Genomic DNA, 25,135 nt, shown 5'->3' with positions numbered 1-25,135 from the left:
ACTATGCAGTTACCAGCTCAGCCATGAAGTTACATAAGGTGTAAACATACAGTCTGATATTTTTTAACATACCATTTTTTAAAGCTACCATGTTGACTACTCTTGAGAATGACATCCTTTCTCTGGAGAACAGGTATAGCATGAGCAGGGGCAATGCAGGCTTTCTTCACAATGCTCTGTCAGTGTTCTTCCAGTCTGAATCTGAAGAGCCATCTGCATCTGTGAGAGGGTAGTTTGGACTCCAGGCCTGTTTAGTCTATTCAGGCCTCTCCTCTGAGACCGCTAAGGTTGCCAGTTCTGATGTGGAGACATGTCAGCCAGTAACTGGACTTAGAACACCAACACCTTTCACAACGAAAATATTTGGAGAGGGAGCTGAATACTCTAGACCTTGATCATGCTGAAAGTGGGTGTTGTCACTGTGCAGAAGTAGCATTTTGAATGGAATGCTAGATTCTAGATTTATTTTGTCAGTGAGCAGTGTTTGGATTTTATATCTATGTTTATGTACAGTAACTTCTTTGTCAAGTAGCTGAAGACAGAACTTTAAGTCAGAGCTTGTGATGGAGTGTTAGGTTAGAAAAACAAAGCGTGGCCAATTCCTTTTCCTGTGGTTAGCAATACTCTGAGCAAGGGGGAAGGAGGAGAATTCTAAGGCAGCACAGAGAGCATGGGAAGGCAGTGGCATTTCGGGGGGGAGGGGTCCATGAAGAGAATACTGTGCATTAGCTGAAGGGAAATGTGTCCATTAACTGAAAAAATGATCTGACAACAAGCTGTGGTTGTGACCGAGGAAAACCACAAACCAAAATGTCCTGGTTTACATGTTTGCTCATTTCTTCATACTACATTTATGAAGGTGGTAATAAGTCCCAATTGCCTCTGTGATGAAGTCAAGCCTCTTTTTCCGCAGAATCACCCATCAGCTAGATACTTTCAGTTTTCGTTTTGATTTGAGTGTTTCATGTGTGTCAGCCTCAGAGAGAAGGAACGTCCCTGCAGTACTGACCTGGTAAGAACGGATGTGTCAGATCAGCCACTGCTTTGCATGTCCATAAATCTTTTTCTCTTTGTCACTAGGAAGAAGATGAAGTTCCTGATGACGAGACTCTGAATCAGATGATTGCGCGACGTGAAGAGGAATTTGATCTCTTCATGGTAAGGGCACTATAATGATGAGCAGTATAGCGTCTTCCATAGTCCTTTCCTGTTAACACTTGTGTTGCTAAAGCTGCTACTCTTTTGGAATTCAAACTATAGAATTGTATTTGGGGGGGGGGGGAGGATGGGAGGAGAATTAATTTATTTTGCTCCCTATTGGAAAGAGAATGTAGTCTCCATTGAAAAGAGAGCAGCTTCACTTGATGACTAATAATGGGTAAATCCTGAAGAGTGGCAAGGTGAAGTAGTGTCCATTGCATTCTACTCACAACTATATAGGAAGGAGGATTCAGAGTTGCCTTGGAAGAATTCAAATAATGCATAACAGCTGATCGCTATTTCTGGCTCTGATTTTCTGACACTATTCATTTTTAAATGGTTTTACTCGTGTTGTGCTCTAATGCATTTCTAAAGGGGCAAATACAATAGCTTAACCAGTGGTATATTAGGAATCTATGGTGGTGCTCTTTTTTGCTGTGCGGTTGCCACAGGTGATGTCAAGGGTCCAATTCTCCTTGTCTGCCCTGAGAAAATGTAACAATTTTTAAATCAGGACTAGATGACACAGAGGTACAAATGCCAGCACCTGGTCTACATTAGCACTTCCATCATTGTTAGCAGCAGTGAAGCTGCACTACTGGGAGAATTGCCAGGAAGTCTGTCTAGACACAGCTATTGTGATTGGCCATTTTGTGAGAAACTAAGGTAGGGATTGTTCAAGGAGCCTCCATACCTTCACACACAAGAGCCTGTCACAGTCCCAGAACCTGTGTTCATGCAGCCTTCAGAGCACAAACCCAAAAAGGGATAGGTGTGGAGGTGGAATCATTGCACTCTACCTCTTCTGTACTGGGAGAGCAGGCCACTGCATTCTCTAAGATATTGACAGATAGATAGACATACATACATATCCAGAAAGATCAGGAGGGACTGTAGAGCTTGAGGCAGTGTTTCGCAACCTTTTAGGTAGCAAGTACCCCCTAACTTCTGAAAAATTTAATAAGTACCCCAACACTCAGTTTTCCACTCTGAGAAATACAATCTTTTTCCCCTTTATCGCTGGACGACTGTATTTCTCATAAAGCAGGAGAGTTCTGAGTTCTGCAATGCTGTGTGGCTATGGCAGATCACAAAACCCCCTGTTGTTTCTCCTCTCCTTCCTCGATATAGGAGCAAAAGTCAACGCCAGCAAATCACTATGGCCTGATGGCGGTTGTGACCTGGTGTTCTCCTCACACAGGTGGGAACTTGTGAGGTATGAGCAGGCACTAGCAGCCCACCAGAGGGGATAGCAGCGCTCCCGTGGCCATCCCTAGGGGGGTGCAGGCATGGGGCAAATCACACTGTGTGGGCCCCTCTTAACATTTTTATACTGGTAAAATCTGGGGCTGTCATACTAGAGCAGTGAAATTGAGAAGTAAACCTGCCCGTAGAGCCTGGCTCCAGAACTGGGCAAGCCGCTGGGCTTTCCGCCTGGCTTTCTGGGCATCGGCCTTTGAGCTGGGAAGGGGAGCTGCCACCTGGACAAGTTGCAGGTGGCTGCTGTCTGGCTGCCAGCCTGGGAGGTGGGCGACTGCCACCTGCTCCAAGCTGGGGTGGAGGAAGCTTCCACACAGGCTGGGATCCGGGGGATGTGGGCAGACAGCAGGCGGCTGCTGCCCATCTTTAAACTGGGACACAGGAGGCTGTCTCTTGGCTCAGAGCCGGGGTATAGGTGGCAGCCACCCAGCTGCAAACCCAGCTCGCAAGGCGTAGGAGGCTGCCACTGGGCTCCCACCTGGGAGCTGGGACCGGGTAGGATGTGGGTGGCTGCCACCTGGCTTCCCAAAAAGCCAGTGGCTGCTGCCCAAACTGGCGGCTGCCGCTCAGCTTCCCAGGGCTGGGGCGGCTGCGGTCTATCTCCCAGCTAGGAGGTGGGATCGGGCAGGGAGCCAGTGGCTGCCACCTGCCTCTCCTAGAAGCTGGCAGCTGGCATCTGCCTCCCAGCTGTGAGTTGGGACTGGGCGGGAAATAGGTGGCTGCAACCTGACTTTCCCAGAAGTGGGCAGCTGCCGCTCACCTCCCTTCACTGGATTTTTCACCGCGTACCCCCTGTCTGTGTCTTGCGTACCTCCAGGGGTACGTGTACCACAGGTTTAGAAACTATGGCTTGAGAGACAAATCCGTCTTGAGAACCCCAGAGGTAGTACAACTGCACACCATCTCTTGCTCAGGGATGTGCCTCAAAGCACAGTCTGTACAGAAGTGTGAATTGTTACTTATACCAAACTTCAGGTGGACAGATGGCCGAGGCAACATTTTCCCCTTGTGGCAATGCATCATATTGCTACCAGCCCAGTCCTGCTATGTTCTACTTAATGTTGCCTGTGAAGAACTTACGAGCCCAAAGAAGTGATATATATGAAAATGGGTCATTCAGGGGTGCTCTGTCATTTAAATATTCCCACAGTAGGAGTCAAGTGTGAAGAGTTTGGCAGGATAGAATCCAAGAGACAAATGTTTGATCTGCCAGCACTGTTAGTCAGTTGAATGGTTACAGATTATGATAGTAAACCAAATGGCTCCTTTCAGATTTCTATCACAGATGTGAATTTTACATGCTTGGTGGAATTTCCTGCTGCTGCTGTTGTGTTCAAAGTTGGTAGTTGACTTTACAAGATACATGATGATGGATGTGGGTGCTGTTGTATCAGAGATAAGGACTGAAATGTAAATATGTATTTTTCACTGTGCAGTGCAAGCAGATTTGTTGCCTGAAACAGCATCACAATTCCAGAGGCCCAGAAGGAAGTAGCCAGAATATAGTCATGTGCAACTGCTCTTGGACGACATGTCAGCCGTCATCTATATAAACAAACAGGGCGGAGCTTTCTCTCTAACTCTTTGCGTGGAAGCCATTCATCTGTGGAACTGGTGCCTCAGGCACAATATAACACTCCACATGGTCCACCTTCTGGGCACCAACAATACCCTCGCGGATGCTCTCGGTTGCTCCTTGCACAACAACCACAAGTGGGAGCTCCACAACCCCATTCTCCAATCTGTCTTTTACCAGTGGGGCACGCCACACTGGGACTTCTTTGTGACTCCTGCCAACTGCAAGCTCCCCCTCTTTTGCCCCGGGGTGCTTTCAGAGAAGGTTCTGAGTGCGGCACGCTTCTCCTCCCTTGGTCACCCAACCTCCGATACGTCTTCCTACCCTTACCACTCCTTCTACAGATCTTGTGCAAAATATGATGAGACTATGCAGTTCTTGTCCTCATTGCTCCCTTCTGGCCTCGCCAGTATTGGTTCACCAACCTCCGTCACCTTGCAGTTTACCTGCCGATTTGCCTTCCCCCATCCCAAATCTCCTCACATAGCAACGTGGCCAACTCCAGCACCCCAAGCCAGAACCACTTCACCTCACGGCTGGTATTTGGATGAGCCTCACGAGTAGACAACATGTGCTTGACACCATAGCAAGTGTCCATGTACTAGAGCATGTTACCAGGCGAAGTGGAAGTGCTTCACGATGTGGGCGGCCCATCACCATCACCTCCTAAACCCAGTCTCTATCCCCACTATCCTCGACTACCTTCTCCATCTTTGACGGTCAGGCCTTACTCGCGCCTCTATCTGTGTTCACATAGTGGAGCTTAGTGCCTTCCTCCCACCAATTGATGGTTTTTCCCCCTTTAGCCACCCTACTACTACTTGTTTCCTCTGTGATCCCATCAACACCTTCCCATTGGTCCGAACACCCGCACCCCCCACTCTGACTCTAAACCTCGTCCTCTCAACACTAAACAAGCTGCCTTTTGAACCACTGGCTAATTGCTCACTTGCCCATCTCTCCATGAAGGTAATCTTTTTGGTGGCAATTACATCTGCCTGACAGGTTAGTGAGCTGGCAGAGATGATGGCAGACTTGTCCTTTGCAGTCTTCCATAAGGACAAGGTGTCTTTACAACTCCATCCCAAGTTCCTACCTAAGGTGGTCTCTCCGTTCCATCTTAATCAATCCATTCACCTCCCAATCTTCTATCCAAATCCGAATGCCTCACAGAGAGAGCAGATTCTGCACTCCCTTGATGTCCATCGCATGTAGGCTTCTACCTACAACGTGATTTCTGGACCTTGCCCAAAAGTTTTTTGTTGCCATTGCAGAACATTGCAAGCACCACACCCTTTCCTCTCAGCATCTCTCAAGTGGATCTCTTGCTGCATCAAGAAGTGTTACTCCCTTTCCCAAGTCTCTTTGCCATCTGGCATCACTGTTTACTCCACACTGGCTCAAGCGACCATGTCCATCCTCCTCATGTCAGGACATTTGTAAAGTGGCCATGTGGTCCTATGTCCATACATTCACCACTCACTGTGCCATAGCTCTGTCAGCAGCAGCGGGTGCGGCAGTTGGCCATGCAGTCCTGCAGATTCATTTCCATGAGCCCTCTCTCCCACCTCCATGCTTTGTACTGCTCACTATGTTACCCATGTTTGGAATCCACATTCGGACGAGCACTTGAAGAAGAAATGGAGGTTACTTACAGTAACTGGAGGTTCTTGGAGATGTGTGGTCCCTATCTGGATTCAAATCCCACTCTCCTTCCCCTCTACTACGGGCTCTGTACCTGTCGGTAAGAGGGACCTGGAGGGGCATCAACCCATGTGGCCTCATAAGACCTCAGACACACCATGTGGCCAACACACGACACACACGTGGGACAATGAACAGTGCTATGAACAGCTCCAGCACATGGTACACATGCGCACCCATGTTTGAAATCCAGAAAGGGACCAGTTACAGTAAGTAACCTCCATTTCTGCTTTCTCTGATGTCTGTGCAATCATATTCTCTCCACTGGGGTTGCACAAGTGTAATTGGAATTTAACAAACAACTATGTTGATACATAAGAACGAATAGAATTTAGCTGCCTTTCTTAGCTGAGCTAACTGGGAATAAAAGGTGGTAATTTATTTTAGTCATGAAAGTGAGCAGTTCTAACTGAACTGACATGGGAGCTGATTGATTTAGCAAGAAGGCACCGTTTGTACACTCATTTTTCAGATTAGAACTGTTCCTTGGCCTAGATCCTCATGTGCAGCTGAAGAACATAAAAAACCATTCAGGAGAGATGTGCAAAAGTGACTTTCACTTCCCTATTAGGGCCAGTTGTGTGCCAGGTCTGCCCCCTGGCATACTCAAAGAAACCTGAAGGGACTGATATGGCAGCTGGTGATCAGTGAGATGTAAAGAACCTGCCGCCACATTACCTTCCTGGCCAGGCCCCCTGTGCTGGCAGTGGTGGAGAGAAGTGTAGAAGCTATTTTGCAAACCAATGAGCCCCTGTACTGGTGTGATTCTCTTCTAATGAGTTACAGCACATCTGTGCCCAACCACATTGCATCCCAGTATCAGGCCTTTATACTGAAAATATTTTTTGTAACGTTACTGATCAAAAATAGTGACTAGATTTAGATCGTGGTCTCTTAAACATGGCTTTGACAGCCAGGTCATTAGCACCAGAAAACAAGATATTTGTGTCTGAGGTATTCTGGATGCCTAAATTCTTCTTCTCTCCACACAACTTCTACTACCTTATTCATAAATACTTCTCTATAGTATACTATCACTTTAGCAAATCTGTATAAATATTTTTGTATGCTGTGATAATCAATGGAATGCTTCCCCCTACTTTTATCCCACTATTCTATCTGTTTAGACTTTTTTCAACTCTTATTTCACATACACATAGCACTGGCTGCCCAGAGGAGATGACATGAAATCCAACCAGATCCACCTGCTGGGTCTTTGAGATTTACTATATGCTTCCACACCCCACCTTGATCTCCTAGTCAGCAGCAGAAAGCACTTCCCATTTTTAGGACAAGAAGCATTGCACATAATCCTACTTCAGTGTTCAGCATAAGATTTATAGCTTGCTTCATGTTTCAAAGGTAGTAATACATTACATTTTTTTCTTGCTTTTGGATACAGACTTGTAATTCTTTCACAAATAGATATTTAACAGTGGCTTGTACATATGAACAGATAAAAAGAAATCCAAGCATTTTGTCAGGTTTGTTTTAAGACAGGGCATTATATATTAAAGAAATTGCCTAGGGCAGCAGTTCTTAAACTGGAGTTTATGGCCAGCAAGGCGTCAGCCAAAGTGGTGCATAGAAATCTTTTTATTAAAAATAAATAAATAAGTCAAAGTCTTGTTGCTTTTGTGTGTGTATCATTTCAATAAACAAATGTATACACGCATGCAGCACTCATTGGAGTTCTATGCAGCCTTTGCAACTGGATCTCTACCTTCTCTGCATTTCAGTTTCAGGTTACTATCAATATGGTCTTGCCTAGGGTCACCTTCAGTTTTTCCCAGTTATTTAACGTTCAAAGTATCTCTTTCATTCTCTCACCTCTTTACCTATCCCCCCTACACCCACTACAACTGCTCCTAAATCTGATCAAAACCTGCCTTGAATTTGGGGAGGAGAAACATCACAGAGGGGAGTTAAGTTTTCTACCTAAACTGGAGTAACCCTGGCCCCACCAAGTGTTTCCAAGCACATCAGTCCCCAGACTCGACAATGATAGAATTATGTGTTCTCTCTCCCTTTTTCCCAGGCTCCCAGTAGCATGATATCTCTGGGTACATAGTGATAGCTAATAACTGTAAATAATGTGGGTAACCCCCAAACCTCATCTATTATTGACTTTTCCTGTCACTTGCTGCAGGTGAGAGCAAGCATATTTTCTGGTCAAACAACTAGCAAGAATAGAAAAAAATCTGCTATGAGAATTAGCTGTGTCATTAAAATGTTTATCAGTGTGTTTTCCTGTCTTACTTGATAAACAAAATAAGAGAAAATATGAAATTGTTTCTAGTTAAAGTATAATATAAATAAAGCTGTGTCTAGTGCTATTTTTAACTTAATTTAGGACTCCTAATCTAAAACCATTCTTTGAAATAGGATCTTAGAACCCAAAAAGTTTGAATTGATGCTCTAGTTGTGCTATTTTAATTAGTTTTCCTTCTCAAAACCAAAATGACAATATATTATTTAGCCTTATGCTAAAAATAAGTAGGTGTTAGCTCCAGATGAGGGCTATCCTTCTTGTTGCTCCTTATTAGGTCCAAGATAGAGGTAGTATAGAAGGAATAGGGTGCTTGTTTTATAGGTCAGCAATACAGGATGTTTTTGAAGCTGATGGTCTTAGGCCCTGATCATGCAGACACAAGTACATGTTTCACTTTACTTACATGGAAGTGTTTGCAGCATAGGGGCCTTAGTTGCTAGGTTGGTTTCAGGTATCATTGAGGATGCTATGTGTGCGTGTGTATACCTTCTTTATAGTACCATAGTTACAGTAAAACAGGGTAGAAGCATTAACTTTTATCTATCTGACGATATATAGGAAAAATTGATCATAGGTGTCCCAGTAATACAAGGGCTTTTATGAGCATCTTTTGGGAAAACACAATTCCCATTTGAAATGTTTTGTAGTCAGGCTCGTTGAGAGTCCTCTCACATTTTCCCTCAGGAAAGAAGCATAATTAATATGTATTTTAACTTAGCCTTTCAATCCATGTCTTGCAAATAGCAAATCAAACACTTCTACAAGGGTAAAAAATGAATAATTTAAAGGATGCTGATCTATGAACTTATGGGAATAGTGTTCTTTACTAATCCTGACAAGACACACATTCTTTTGAGGCCTTTTCTCTGGCTATGGCTACGCTGACAGCGGCAAATTCGCTGCCGTCAGATCGATTTCGCTGGATCGACTGAGCACTCAGTGCAGACCCGCTCAGTCGATCCAGAAATTGATGTACTAAGTCCAGCTACACAAGTAGCATAGCGCTGCGTCGACAGGAACAGCAGTGAAGATGGAGCGCAGAAGAGAAGCTCAGCAGTCGACGGGAGTTATGCAAGTTTTTTGGTACTTTGCGTAACTCCCATCGACTGCCGCCAAATCTCGCGGGTAAGTGTAGACAAGGTCTCTGATTCTAGCTGTACATTTTTTGCCTGACCTGTCAACAGCTGAAACCACCTAGATTGCTAGTTAGTTAATACATAAATTGGTCATATTTAAAAAGGGAAATGGAAAAGTCTGTGTAATATAGGATTATATTTAAAATGCATGTAATGTAAAGAGATTCAAGACGGCGACTTGACCACTTTTGTTTTGGTTATCCCAGAGATGTGAGAGAATGATGCTCCTCAATTTGTACTATATGTAGGACATTGCGTAGCCACAGCAGAGGGAAGAATGTATTGTTTGGGCGTAAAAAGGCTTGTAACAAGTAATCAGTGACCACAATGGTAGCAGCTTTCAGTGTTACAGTATCTTGGCCATTTTGAACTGTTTTTTTTTTCTTCAAAATTTGAAGTCCAAAAATTTTGCAACCACCTAATGGTCGCCTACTTAGTTAATGGGAATTGAGCTTCAAATCTCATATGCAGCTTTGAAAATCTCAGCTGTAATGTCTATGCCATTTTATGGAATAATCGCTTGCTAAATATGAAAATAATTCAAGCCTTTCTTTGAGTCATTAAAACAATAGTTCTGTAACACAATCTGATTCTTCTAATATTCTTAACTTTTTAAGTAGCATAATCTGGTGTTTTAATTTATACATGGTGTTCCAGTAAACAGCAATCAACATTCCAAGTGGATAGCATTCTAGCTCTGATAACGAAGAGACAGATTGTCCTCTGAACAGGATTGAGGCATAGGAACTTCTTTATTCTAATTCCAACTCAGAGAATTCCCTCTGTGACTTTGGACGTAGCTTTCCCTTTCAGTAAAATGGGAATAACACCTCAAAAGGATGTTATCAAACAATTTTAGTGTTTATAAATCACTTATATCAGTGATAATAGACTATAAAATATGTGCAAAAGTAGAGACAGCATTTTAAACAGTAACTATCCCACTATTGTCATGGCCTGATTTTCAGGGGTGCTAAGTATCTGCTCCTCCCATTTACTTCAGTGGGAGCAGTAGGTTCTCCGTACCTCAGAAACAGAAGCCACTGTGTAATAACAAACTTGAATTGAAGATTCATGACCAGCGATCATGTAAGGATATTCCTCGTTATAAATACTCTATAGAAGTATGAAGGATTTGGGAGGAAATATAGTCAGACTGATTTAAAAGAACATTATGTAAAACTTCCTACAGTATTAAATGCCCAGCTTTCCTCCTGCTCTTACCCACTCTATTGACTGCCCTTGCAGCGTATGGACATGGATCGTCGTAGAGAGGATGCCCGAAACCCCAAGCGCAAGCCTCGCTTGATGGAGGAGGATGAGCTGCCATCCTGGATTATTAAAGATGATGCTGAAGTTGAAAGACTCACCTGTGAGGAAGAAGAAGAAAAGATATTTGGGAGGGGGTCCCGTCAGCGCAGAGATGTGGACTACAGCGATGCTCTCACAGAGAAACAATGGCTCAGGGTATGTGCCACATTTTCCTTTCTGACAGCTGGTATTTGTTTGTTATGGGATTTTTGTTTTTGCTTTGGGTTTGTTTGTTTTTTTTTGTCAGTGATAACTATACAAAGTTGGAGTTAGAGGAATGTCTCTGTAAGCTGAAATTTGCACAAATGAAAAGACTACCTAATAGCTAAGATCATATACTCTTTTACGATTCAGACTTACAGATGCTCAAAGTGAAATTAAAATCTAAGTTAAGTTTCTGGAGCCAGCATTGTTGCTAGACCTAGAAGCAGTATTGCTCTCTGTGTTGCAAACATTCTGTTCCCATGGTTCTAGCTATTTTTCACTCACATACGGTTGTAATTTTCCAGTGATGCAGATGTTTTTTCTTTGTCTACCAATCCACTGATTACTGCATTTTGAGCTGGGATAAAACAAGGAACAAACATAAACTAAGCTTTATTGGAAATCCAAAAAACTTTGGAAAAGTCTTCTCTCTCACATTTCTTTCATTCCTGGTTCCAGTGAGATCAGGAAACTTCCAAAAGAGCCTGTTTATTGCAAGATTTCCAGGTTGAGAGAGCTTTGGCTCAAGAATCCAAACTTAGCTGGTTATTCACACCAAACCTCTGATTCTTTTGACGTTTTCCTATCACATCTACACACAAACCTAAAATAATCTTCGGTGCATAAAGCCTTTCAGTAGCTTATTATTTGTCTGAATGTGGCAGGGAGTTGACATTTAATCTTCAGAAGGTATTTCCCAAACCATTTCAGAGACTTTTAGCATTCTTTTCTCAACTAGACTTTCCAAAAAAAGATTGCTGACAAAAAATATATATTTTATCAATCTGCACATATCCACCTACTGTACTTGAGTAAGTAGGCTGTGATCTATTATGGTATCACATACCTGTGTGGCTGACCAACAGCAGCAATGGACACTGCCAGCATGAGTGTATATTCAAAAGCTAACTAATTAGGGTGAGCATGTAGAGGAGAGAGAGATTGCAGAGTACATTTACTAGGTAGGTGGACAGATCCAACTGACCTGTGTGGCCTTTGTCCAAAAATGCAGTCTAAGGGCATGTTACTTTTAGCTAGACTGTGTCTACATGAACATTTAGTTCACAGCAAGGTAGGGTGTGACTCTACCCCATGCTAGCCTGCTGCAAACGTACCGTCTGAGTGGACTGCTGATGCGTTTAGAGAGGACTAGATCAACGCATTTTAATGAACTATTGATGTGTATTAGCAGGGTCCACATGGACATCAGTCCATGGCAGGCTAGTGTGGGGTAGATTCAGAACCAAGCTTGCAGTAAACTATTTGTTCATGTAAACAAGCCCCTAGTCTGCATTGTGAGGCTGAGGCTAAAGAGTAGAGCCAGAGTCAGAAGTGGTGTGGAAAGAGGATATAAGTTAAAGGAGGTGTGGCTAAATGGGTGTAAATCTAGGCAGTTAATGGAATCTAGTGGAGTTTGCATGTTGAGAGGATATGGGGAAGATGCACATAATGTCAGTTTACGCTCCATTTAGACTCTCCTAAACTCCAAAAATCCAAACTTAGGCTTCCTTTAGACTCACCTAGATGCACTCAGATTTCATATCATTCCAGGAGTACCTGTCATCACCGGAAAAGTGCAGTTGGGTTACAACAAGGCATACCTAGGAGTGAGTTACTGCAAGTATTAGAAGGAAAGGCTGACATGTAGACACTGCTAATGATTTCACGACTGTATTCTGACAGTTAATCTTATGGGGTTGCACAACACCTGTACACCTGCTACACAGTAATAAGACTTCACCATCAGATAGATATTGGGAAATTGAATCACCTGACATTTGATACATTTTATTTTTTAATTGTTTCATCACTAGAAGTTTTGATTTGACTAGTTACTATTTATCGTGTGGGGATGGCAGGAGAGAGAGAGTTGTGTTGTCTTTTTTGTTCAGTTTTGCTTCTAATTTGAGCAGCAATTTAAGTTTTCCTACATTTATGAATTGGAGTACCTAGGGGATTATAGAAGATGAGATGACAATCTTTAAATAGATACAACTACCAGAGTTATAATTAGCTATTCCCGAGGCATTGCTATTGTAACATGATCTCGTGCACATTGGACAGAAATTTTAGATCAACCATTTCTTTGCTAATGAGAACTTGTAGACAATAAGCTGCTTTAAAGTAACACTAAGGTTTTCCAAAAATACATACAATCCAGTAAATTCTAAATTAAGAAAGACATTTTGTCTTTAATTCATAGAATTCTTCCCTACACAGTCCTGCATTCTTTATTGGGCCACTGTCCTTGGATCTGTTACAATAAATACTTCAGCCTGCTTGCAATATGGGGGCAGAACTAGACCTGTCAATCACTGGCAGCCCATAGTTCTTTCCAGTTTATCTGCCTCACCAGTGGTCAGCGGCTTCCCAAGATCACCCTTGCTTTAAATCAGGCGTTGTAAGGGCTTATTTTTATATGGGAATTTTGTATATGTTACTTTTACATTCAATCACAGAAGATATTTTTTAAAGTATTATTTTGTAGCCAGCTGTCAGCAGCCATTTTGTAGCCAGGGGAATACAGATTTGCTCAGTAGTGTGACTGCCTTGTGTTCATTACTCATTCCAATTTAGTCTTTCAGCTAGTGGTTCTTATATTTATCTAATCCTAATGGAGATTTGTTCTATCTTGGAGTGATTGCTCATATCCATTCCAATATAGGTGTGTGCGCGCCCCGTGCACAGATTCCTGGACCTTTTTTTCCCTAGCAAGCCCCGCAGGGCCAGCTCAGGCGCCCCCTGGAGTGCCGCGCTCATGTCGTGGTATAAAGGGCACTGCTGGCCCCGCGGGCCCCAGTTCCTTCTTTCCGCCTGTGACGGTTGCTGGAACTACTGCCTCTTGCTGTCTGCAAGTAGCATTCGTACTCTAGCTGTTGTTGACTCTTCTTTGAAGTTCTAGTGTTAAGTAGTTGTTAATAGTTGTTAAGTAGTTTAAAGTAAGTATCCCTAAAGGGGTTTTTCCAGAGCCATGCCTGGCTCTACAGGCTTTAAAAGCTGCGACCTCTACGCTAAAGCTTTTCCCATCAGTGATCCTCATGACCGCTGCCTCCGATGCCTCGGAGAGCAGCACAGAAGAGAAGTGCCGGATCTGTAAGGCCGTCAAGCCCCGGACGCAAAAAGAGAGAGACGCCAGGCTGAAGGCCATCTTGATGGAGTCCGCGCTCCGGCCAGCGTCTGAACCATCGCGGTCCCCGACGGCACCGAGTGTGTTGTCGGTGCGGAACGCCCCTCCGACACTGAGGCCGAAGGTACCTAAGAAAAAGACGCGGCCTGAAGCCGCACCTATGGACTCCTCCCTGCTACCGGGACAGCAGGGAGCGATCAAGGAGACGCCCCAGCCACGTGCCGTGGAGATTACTCTGGCACCGGCGTCTCCACGCAGGGAGCCTCCCCCGACTCCTGGGGGTGGGGGAGCACCCCTGCAAGGGCCGTCGACACCGGAGGCATTTACTGCGGCACGCGCCCTCATGGCCATGCCCACGCCTCTTCCCCCCCCTTGGCTGAGGGCTCAGGGACCTGCGTCTCGGGGCAAACCTGCGCTGGGTGGCCCCGGTGGGTGGAGACATCTGCAATCCAAGTCTCCCCCCAGACGGTCACGGAGGGTGGAGAGCATCTGCTCCCCTCCGAGCTCCGACTCTAGGTCGTCGAGCGCCTCGGCACCGCAGCACCGTGGGCGGTCGCGAGGCTGGCACCGGGGTCATCAGAGATCCAGCTCCGACCCTGGCAGGGACCGCAGTTCGGGCTCGCAGACTCCGGTGCGGAGCCCGCCGCAGCACCGTTCCAGATCCCTGTCCTGCAGCCGCAGCCGATCCAGGAATAGCAGTCCACTCTCACCGGTCCAGGCACTGACGGCATCGAGGATCCGGGTACCGACCTCCGCACCGGTTCCAGATTTTTTGGCACCGCCGTCCTTTGTGGTCCTGCCACCTGTGTCGGCACCGACAGCCTCGGCACTGACAGCCGTGCGGTCCAGATCTGCTCCATGCAGCCATCACCGACGCCGCTCCCGCTCTCAAGGGGGCAAGTGGCGTCACAAGACATCTCGGTGCAGGGGCAGGTCCTCGACCTCTTCTTCTTCGACCTCGTCCTCCCGCCAGCACCGAAGGCTTCGGCGCCGGTTGACATCCTCGTCGCGGAGCCACTCTCCATACCGGGGTGGCAAGCGACGCTCTGGTGGCTCAGGTGGCCGGCATGCTGCAGCGCACCAACCACAACCCATACCAGTACTGGGATGGGGCCAAGGGCCGTGGCAAGGCCTTATTGGGGGCCATGGAGCGCACAAGTGGCTCAAAGGTCTGCGTCACTGCATTCCTCGGCGGCCCCGCCTGCACCCGTTAGCCAAGCCAACCCAGGGGCATGATACAGAGGGACCCTCTACAGGGCCCATTCCTCAATCCTCCTCCTCATCTCTAGACGATGTTGCGGCCAGGGATCACAGGGCTCCCCTGTTCGACTTCCGGGCCCATCAGGGCCTTCTAAAAAGGGCTGCTGAGAACTTGGGCATGGAGTTTAAAATCATGTCTGAGGAAGAGGACCCCCTCTTTGGGCCATCAGGGTCGGCGGGCCCTTAAAGAGCGACCCTACCCATACATGATAGGGTCATGAAAATTGCCAAAAACCTCTGGCAAACCCCATCCTCAGTACCTCCTAGGTCCAAGGGGGTAGAAAGGAAGTACTATGTGCCTAAGGAGCCCTTTGAGTTCCTCTACAACCACCCAACGCCCGGCTCTCTAGTGGTTGACGCAGCCAATCAGAGAGACTGCCAGGGGAACCAAGGGAATACTCCCAAGGAGAAGGATGGGAGGAAACTAGACTTCCTTGGGAGGAAAATCTACTCTACTGTAGCCTTGCAGTTTAGAGTAGCAAATCACCAGGCTTTGTTGGGGAAGTACAATCTCAACCTCTGGTCATCGCTATGGAGATTTGCATTGGCGTTACCATCTGACCAAGTGGCAGATTTTGCCATGGTGACCCAAGAGGGAGAGGCTGTGGTGAATGCGGCCCTGCAATCCACCAGTGACTCGGCAGACACAGCTAGCAGGGCCATGGCTTCGGCTGTTGTCATGCGCCGTTGCTCCTGGCTCCAAGCATCAGGCCTGTCACAAGAAGTCCAGCAGGCCATACAGGACCTCCCTTTTGACGGCACCGGGCTATTCTCTGAAAAAACAGATGAGAAACTCCATGCCCTAAAAGACTCTCTGGCTACCCTGAAGTCCCTAGGGCTGTATACCCCCCAGGCCTCGAGACGTCAGTCCCGGCCTCAAGTTCAGAGGCAACCGCGCCCCCCCTCCCCGCTGAGACTGGCTCCCTGACCTGCCCAACCAAGGAGAGGTCAGGATTGCTACGGGGGGCCAAACAGAGGATTCCAGCAAGGGTCCTCTGCTGGGGCCCAGCAAGGGCCTCCCAAAGGGAGTAATTCCAATAAACGTTTTTGATAGTGTGCACGAGGGTGGCACTCTTCCTTTTCCCCTGGATCTTAACTGACCGTTTGCGGAAAGGCTCCAACCTTTCTATGCAGAGTGGGAAGCCATTACTACGGATCGTTGGGTCCTGGAGGTGGTTTTCAAGGGCTATGCCCTTCAACTTACGGCCTTTCCCCCCGACTCCCCCCCAGGATATTCCCCCTCAGGGACCCTGCCCACGAACAGCTCCTCGTACAGGAGGTAGATTCCCTCCTAGAGCTTGGGGCGGTGGAAGAAGTCCCAGTGACTGAGAGGGGGAGGGGATTCTATTCAAGATATTTCCTGATTCCCAAGGCCAAGGGGGAGCTTAGACCCATCTTAGACCTACGCTGTCTGAACAAGTATATCAGACGCATCAGGTTCCGCATGGTCTCCCTCGCCTCCATCATTCCTGTCTTAGATCCAGGGGACTGGTACGCTGCCCTCGATCTAAAAGATGCGTACTTTCATATCTGTATATTACCTGCCCATAGGAGGTTCCTAAGGTTCGTGGTAGCGGGGCGCCACTATCAGTTAGGGGCCCTGCCCTTTGGTCTTTCCTCAGCACCCAGGGTCTTTACAAAATGCGTGGCGGTGGTAGCAGCCCACCTGCGCCGCAGAGGGGTACAAATTTTCCCCTACCTGGACGACTGGCTGATCCGGGGCAAGTCCAGGGCCCACGTAAGGAACAGCCTGCGGCTTACTTGTGCAACATGCACCAGAATGGGGCTGCTCATCAACGAGCAGAAATCCACATTTACCCCGGTGCAGCATATAGATTTTATTGGGGCCACACTGGACGCTATACAGGCCAGAGCCTTCCTCCCACAGCCTCGGTTCAAGGCAATGGCGACCATAATATCCGATCTCCACAGGTTCCCCACGACTACGGCCAGAAACTGTCTGCAGCTGTTGGGACACATGGCAGCCTTTACGTATGAGGTGAGGCTGGCTTGCCTCAGGCTTAGGCCTCTCCAGGCGTGGTTGGCCTCAGTATATGTACCAAACAGGCATTCACTGACTAGAGTGGTCATTGTACCCCCACAGGTGCTGTCGTCCCTCAATTGGTGGAGGGACCCAAGGGAAGTGATGAAGGGAGTCCCGTTCAGAGACTTGGCCCCATCAGTGACTCTCATCACAGATGCGTCCGATGTGGGATGGGGAGCCCACATCAGCCACAACCTGGGCACCCAAGGGATATGGTCACCCGAGGAGAGAGCTCTGCACATCAACATACGTGAGCTCAGAGCAGTCCAGTTGGCCTGCAAGGCTTTCCTCAAATTCCTGAGGGGCAGGGTAGTTCACGTCCTCACGGACAATATGGCGGCCATGTTTTATGTGAACAGGCAGGGGGGAGCGCGCTCCTCGGTTCTGTCAGGAGGCTATCCGACTCTGGGACTTTGCAGTAAGGCACGATTTTCATTTATTGGCCTCTCACCTCCCCGGGGTCAGGAATGACGAGGCAGACTGCCTTAGCAGGTCGTTCTCACCCCGCCACGACTGGTCACTGGACCAAGAGATAGTGACTTCAATTTTCCAAGAGTGGGGTGTTCCCCAACTAGACCTGTTCGCATCGGCCTGGAACAGGAAATGCCTGAGGTTCTGCTCGCTTCGGGGTCGCAAGCCGGACTCCCTGTCCGACGCATTCCTTATAGACTGGACGGGGGGGCCTGAGGTATGCATTTCCCCCCATCCCACTCTTGCCCCAAGTCCTTCTCAAAATCAAGAGGGACAGAGCGGACATCATCCTAATCGCTTCAGCGTGGCCGAGGCAGCATTGGTACAGTATGCTGCTCGACCTCTCCATCACCGCGCCGATTCCGCTACCCAGGCGTTACGACTTGCTATCCCAGGACCAAGGGCGCCTGCTGCACCCGGACCTGGACTCCATCCACCTGATGGCATGGAGACTCTCTGGCTGACGGAGGGAGAAAGAGCCTGCTCCTTACAGGTCCAACAGGTGCTGCTGGGCAGCAGAAAATCGTCCACACAGGTTACATACAGGGCCAAGTGGAGGCGTTTTTCCTGCTGGGCGGAGTCTAAGGGTATACCGCCAAGTTTCTCGCCTATACAGGCGATCTTGGAATACCTGCTGCACCTTAAGCTTCAGGGCCTAGCTCTGGCTTCCCTCCAGGTGCACCTGGCGGCCATCTCGGCCTTCCACCAGCCAAAGGAGGGGCGGCCCCTGTTTTCCCATCCATGTCAGTTAGGTTCCTTAAAGGGGTGGAGAGGACCTCAGGTCCGGGACCCGGTACCGCCTTGGGATCTCAACCTGGTCCTTATCATGTTGCTGAGACACCCCTTTGAGCCCATGGCCATATGCTCCCTACTCCTCCTGTCTTGGAAGGTAGCCTTCCTGGTGGCCATTACATCGGCTAGGAGGGTCTCCGAGATAAGAGCTTTGACCTCGGAGCCCCCCTACATGGTTTTCTATAAGGATAAGGCTTGGCTGAGGCCCCACCCGGCCTTCCTGCCTAAGGTGGTGTCTCAGTTCCACTGTAATCAAGATATCTTCCTCCCCGTGTTTTTCCCTAAACCACATGGTTCAGAGGAGGAGCGGAGGTGGCATTCGCTGGATGCCAGACGAGCCTTAGCTTACTATATTGAGCACACCAGGCCCTTCCGGAAGTTGTCACAACTGTTTGTGGCAGTGGCTGACCAGATGAAAGGCTCACCAGTCTCCACCCAGCGAATCTCCAACTGGATTACCGTCTGCATCAGAGCCTGTTACGAGCAGGCAGGGGTGCCCCTTCCGGGCGCTGTGAAGGTGCACTCAACCAGAGCCCAGGTCTCATCTGCGGCCTTCCTGGAACGAGTGCCCCTGCAGGACATCTGCAGAGCAGCGACCTGGTCGTCGGTCCACACCTTCACGTCGCACTACGCCATCGTGGAGCAGGCGAGAGAAGACACGGGTTTCGGCAGAGCCGTGCTGACAAGAGCAGGTAACCGATAACTCCTACGCACCTCCCAGTTATGACTAATTAATAACCTATATTGGAATGCATATGAGCAATCACTCGAACATAGAAAACAAGGTTACTTACCAGTAACTGTTGTTCTTCGAGATGTGTTGCTCATATCCATTCCAAACCCACCCCCCGTCCCCACTGTCGGAGTAGGCAGAAAGAAGGAAATGGGGGCCCGCGGGGCCAGCAGCGCCCTTTATACCGTGACATGAGCGCGGCACTCCAGGGGGCGCCTGAGCTGGCCCTGAGGGGCTTGCTAGGGAAAAAAGTTCCAGGAATCTGTGCACGGGGCGCGCACACATCTATATTGGAATGGATATGAGCAACACATCTCGAAGAACAACAGTTACTGGTAAGTAACCTTGTTTTTATTCAGGCTTTGTTGGAGGCCAAGACATTGTGATATAGGAGATAAAAGATAGATATCTGCAAAATTGGGTAAAAGCTGTTGTATGCAGAGTCCTCTCACACACTGTACTTGAATCTTTTCTGATTTCTACTCTTCCTTGTTCCTCTCTCCTTTCTGGTTACAGTGATAACTTTCTTTTGTATCACAAAGTTCAGTGATGTGCTGAATATCTGCTTAATAGTCAAATAAGTTCTTATTTGCCCAAGGCACTGGGAGAAAATTGCATTCCAATCTAACTGGTGTGCTGTGTCGTATTTTATTGTAGATCCGATTGAATTTATTAACCTTTTTTCAAAAATATTATCTTGTTTCAAGAATGTGTCATAAAATCATAGAGTTGGAAGGGACCTCAGGTGGTCATCTAGTCCAACCCCCTGCTCAAAGCAGGACTAACCAGGACTAACCTCAGCTAAATGTGTCACTGTGACCCAATGTCTTGAATCCAGGGATACCAATTACTCCATGACAGATGTCACTACACCATAAGCACCAAACCTGCCTTGCAGTATAGGAACCTGAACAGACCAGTCTTATGTATGTGAGACTGCAATCTGTCAGAGCAGCACAAATTGGGCGTGAGTTACTTCACACTGGTAGAAGGGAAGATTGAACAATATGTTCCTCTCCCTCTGGTGAAGAGTGCGACAAGTCTTCTCCCATTATAGTTCTGCTAATAGGAAGTTGAGGAAAGAAATTAAGCTAGCCCATGGCTTGCAAGTCTGCATGGAGGCTAAGTTCTTTGTTACTTGTACTTAAATCTAGCTGCAGTTGAAAGACATTCCATTCAGAGTGACAATTTCAGAAAATAAAAGAAAATGAGGTGTCCTGACTGCTACTTCTAAGCACAATGAAATTAAAATTAATGATTCACTTTAGATGAAGGGAGCTTTCTGTGTTTAACAGTCCATTAGAAAATAGTGAGTTTGAAGCATGAATGAGAATTACTCACCAATATTTGTTTTTAAGCAAATAAACTGTCCTTACTCTGCTGGATACCTTCTGCGTTAAATATTTTGAGGCAGTACCAAAAGTACAAATGTTGGGACTTAAATACGCTTTGAAATTACTCCTTTGTAGTTGGGATGTGCTCTCAGAAAACAAATCCAGAGTCCCAGAAACTGGTTTTGTGGAGAGAAGTCTTGCAGTAAGAAAATCTGAGTAGCCATTAAGGAGAAACAAAAAGCACTAAACATTTTATAGTTTGTTAATGGGATTCATTTTCCATTTTCTTTTCGGTCTGTTTCTCTGAGATTTTTAAAGAATATCTTAACAAATATTACTATAGTTTCTACTGGTGCTTTACATGGATTCTCCTCTAGGAAACATTAGACTAATGAAGTGACATAAATGTTGTAATGGGGGACACAAGCCTCCATGAAAGGCAGGAAGGGGTTAATGGGCTACTGAAGGCCCAATTAACCCGAATTAAGACACCTGGAGCAGGAAGCAGGCTTCCAGGAAAGGGCTTAAAAATAAGAGGACCTATTGTTCCCATTCAGATCTTACATCCTCAAAGGAGGAATGAAGAGTCAATCATGCATATGATTTTGTATTGGAACAGAGGTTCTTGTCTTGGGTTTCAAGGTTCTCTGTCCTGTCGTGTTGGATATAGGGTGTGGCTACCATCTTCTGAATCACAGTGTCAGAGTATTCAGATGGAAAGAACGTTTCATGTCGGATTCTGCTTGCTCATGATCCGATTCAGACAGTTCTCCTCTTTAGGAGTGCGATTACTGGATGGTGGTGAGTTTTTTGTTTATTAATCCCCGCCCCCTCCATTTCCAGAGTTTTGTTTTTATACTCTTTGAGTTTATGGAGTGAATGTTACCTCTGGGATCCTCACTAGTTAAATCACAATGCAGCAGGGCATTTACCCTCACCTTATTGTGAATATTGAAGGAAGCTGAAGTCATATGTCTTTGTTCCAGACATTATTTGCCTTGAGTGCATCTTGCAAAGTTTAGACTGTGGAGGGACTGGGATCAAAGGAAGCCCCTTCCCCAGGGACAGTGAGGGTCTGTAAGATGGGACCAAGTTATATTCACTACCTATCACAGGCTCCTACCCTTCCCCTTGTATCAGAGAGTGTAACTGTCAGCCCTCCATCTCTGTTTCCAGATCCCTGGTTTTATAGAAACCCTGCCTGTTTCTGCCCAGGTGACCTTCATCCCCAATTAAACCTCACTGTGCTCTAGCTCCATTCCAGGTGCAGCCTATGGCATAATTACCTCCTTTCCATAGGCTCAAAGACTTTAAAGTCAGAAGGGACAATTATAATAATGTAGTCTGACCTCCTGCAAAACGCAGGCCACAGAACCTCACCAATCCACTCCTGTAATAGACCCTGCCCTATGACTGAGTTATTAAAGTCCTCAAATCATGGATGAAAGACTTTAAGGTACAGAGAATCCACCAGCAAGTGAGCCGTGTGCCATGCTACAGAGGAAGGTGGAAAACCATTCAGAGCCTTTGCCAATCTGCCCTGGGGGAAAATTCCTTCTGGACCCCAAATATGGCGATCAGTTAAACCTTGAGCATGTGGACAAGATTCACCAGCTAGACACCCAAGAAAGAATTCTCTGTAATAACTCAGAACCCACCCTAATACCCCTTCAGAGGCCATTGGCATATCTACCACCAGTAGTCAAAGATGAGTCAATTGCCAAACTAGGCTGTCCCATCATACTATCCCCTCCATAAATTTATCAAGCTCAGTTTTGAAGCCAGCTAGGTTTTTTGCCCCCACTGCTCCCCATGGAAGGCTATTCCAGAACTTCACTCCTCTGTTGGTTAGAAACCTGTGTCTAATTTCAAGTCTAAACTTTCTGATGGCCAGTTTATATCCATTAGGTCTTGTGTCCACATTGGCACTGAACTTAAATAATTCCTCTCCCTCCCTGGTATTTATTCCTCTGATGTATTTATTTATAGAGAGCAATCATATCTCCCCATAACCTTCTTTTAGTTAGACTAAACAAACTAAGCTCTTTGAGTATCTCTCATAAGGCAGGTTTTCCATTCTGTGGATCATCCTAATAGCCCTTCTTTGCACCTGTTCCAGTTTGAATTCCTCTTTCCTTAACATGGGCCAGAACTGCACACAGTATTCCAGATGAGGTCTCACCAGCGCCTTGTATAATGGTACTAACACCTCCCTATCTCTACTGGAAATACCTCGTCTGATGCATCCAAGGACTGCATTAGCTTTTTTCATGGCAACATCACATTGGCAGCTCATAGTCATCCTGTGATCAACCAATACACCCATGTCCTTCTCCTCCTCTGTCAATTCCAAGTTATGCATCCCCACCTTATAGCAGAAATTCTTGTTATTAGTCCCTAAATACATGGCCTTGCACTTTCCACTATTAAATTTCATCCTATTTCTATTATTCCAGTTTACAAGGTCATCCAGATCTTCCTGTATGATAGCCCGATTCTTCTCTGTATTGGCAATACCTCCCAACTTTGTGTCATCCGCAAACTTTATTAGCACATTCCCACTTTTTGTGCCAAGATCAGTAATAGAAAGGTTATATAAGATTGGTCCCAAGACTGATCCCTGAGGAACTCCACTAGTAACCTCCCTCCAGCCTGACAGTTCACCTTTCAGTATGATCTGTTGTAGTCTCCCCTTTAACCAGTTCCTTATCCACCTTTCACTTTTCATATTAATCCCCATCTTTTCCAATTTAACTAATAATCATAGAATCAAAGAATATTAGAGTTGGAAGGGACCTCAGGAGGTCATCTAGTCCAACCCCCTGCTCAAAGCAGGACTAACCTCAGCTATATCATCCCAGCCAGGGCTTTGTCAAGCCTCAGCTTAAAAACCTCTAAAGATGGAGATTCCACCACCTCCCAAGGTAACCCATTCCAGTGCTTCACCACCCTCCTAGTGAAAAACTTTTTCCTAATGTCCAACCTAGATCTCCCCCCCTGCAACTTGAGACCATTGCTCCTTGTTCTGTCATCTGACACCACCGAGAACAGCCTAGCCCCATCCTCTCTGGGACCGCCTTTCAGGTAGTTAAAGGCCGCTGTCAAATCCCCCCTCATTCTTCTCTTTTGCAGACTAAACAAGCCCAGTTCCCTCAGCCTCTCCTCATAAGTCCTGTGCTCCAGCCCCCTAATCATTTTGGTTGCCCTCTGCTGCACTCTCTCTAAGTTGTCCACATCCTTTTTGTAGTGGGGGGCCCAAAATTGGACACAATATTCTAAATGCGGCCTCACCAATGCCGAATAGAGGGGAATAATCACTTCCCGCGACCTGCTGGCAATGCCTCTCCTAATGCAGCCCAATATGCTATTAGCCTTCTTGACAACCAGGGCACACTGCTGATTCATATCCAGCTTTTTATCCACTGTTACCCCCAGGTCCTTTTCTGCAGAGCTGCTGCCTAACTCGTCGGTCCCCAGTCTATAGCTGTGCATGGGATTCTTCCTTCCTAAGTGGAGCACTCTGCACTTTTCTTTGTTGAACCTCATTAGATTTCTTTTGGCCCAATCCTCCAGTTTGTTTAGGTCACTCTGTATCCTATCCCTACCTTCCAGGGTATCTACCACTCCCCCCAGCTTAGTGTCATCCGCAAACTTGCTGAGGGTGCAATCTTTTGGCCTGTCCTCCAGATCATTAATGAAGATGTTGAACAGAATCGGCCCCAGGACCGACCCCTGGGGAACGCCGCTTGTGACCAGTTGCCAGCTAGACATGGAGCCATTGATCACTACTCGTTGAGCCCTATGCTCTAGCCAGTTCTCTATCCATTTTATAGTCCATTCATGCAACCCATACTTCTTTAACTTGCTGATAAGAATACTGTGAGAATCATAATAATCCATGTGGGATAGGCCATGTCAGGTGTGGTTAGGAAGGTTATGATATGCTAAGTAAGAGAATATTACTTATGTTCATGTGTAATATGTGAAATGGAAGTTATAGATGTATTTGAGATATCTGTGTTTCAAATTGTGCTGCCTGGGCAACACCCCAGATAGGATGGCTGCAGAATGGCCAGCGTAATGGCCCATTAAGGCCTTCCCAGGTACAAGGGGCCCAGAGAAAGAAGCCAGCATCACTAATGAGTCACCAGAACCTGCTTACGTGACTGGACCCCAGGCCCACCTGAAGAGTCACCAGGATTGGTCCATGTGACTCTGGACTTCCTTTTAGCTCCTGCAAATTTCACAGGCCACATGGCCAAAAGACAGAGGGTATATAAGATCAAGCCAGAGAAACCATTTTGTCTTTGCTCCTGTCCAGTCTGCAGACATACACCTATCTCTGGACCAATTCATCTTGCAACTGAACCAAAGGACTCAGACCCATCCAGATACTGGATGTGAACCAGAGAGAACTATACAAGCCTGCAAATCCACCTTTCTTCTAGAAACCTGATGCGTATGGACTTTTAATCATTTGTATATCTGTGATTGCTCTGATCCTTTAACACTTCTCTCATGGTTTGTTTCTTTTTACAATAAACCTTTAGTTTTAGATACTAAAGGATTGGCTGACAGTGTGATACTTTAGGTAAGATCCAAACTCGTATTGATCTGGTGCTGTGGCTGACCCTTTGGGGTCAGAGGGAACCTTTTTAGTAAAGAGCAGAGAGTTTAAGTAACTGATCTCTTTACTGGACCTGGTGCTGAT

The 25,135-nt window shown here is 46.6% G+C and overlaps 1 protein-coding gene across 6 annotated transcripts in view; it reads left to right on the top strand.

Moving 5' to 3' along the window:
• The window catches only part of SMARCA2 (SWI/SNF related, matrix associated, actin dependent regulator of chromatin, subfamily a, member 2), a 181,176-nt gene that overhangs the window by 113,270 nt on the left and 42,771 nt on the right, over positions 1–25,135 (top strand). For all 6 annotated transcript variants that reach the window (XM_067569072.1, XM_067569071.1, XM_067569073.1 and 3 more), the window contains exons 27-28: positions 1,081–1,158; positions 10,397–10,615. In XM_067569072.1, the coding sequence (XP_067425173.1) occupies positions 1,081–1,158; positions 10,397–10,615 (297 nt within the window). The remainder of the gene's footprint in view (positions 1–1,080; positions 1,159–10,396; positions 10,616–25,135) is intronic.

Source organism: Emydura macquarii, unplaced genomic scaffold, assembly GCF_026122565.2.
Source record: "Emydura macquarii macquarii isolate MOO-44397 ecotype Brisbane River unplaced genomic scaffold, CSIRO-AGI_Emac_v2 contig_2897, whole genome shotgun sequence".
Lineage (NCBI taxonomy): Eukaryota > Metazoa > Chordata > Testudines > Chelidae > Emydura > Emydura macquarii.
The sequence above is the reverse complement of the archived record's forward strand: the minus strand, read 5'-3'. Positions and strand labels throughout refer to the sequence as shown.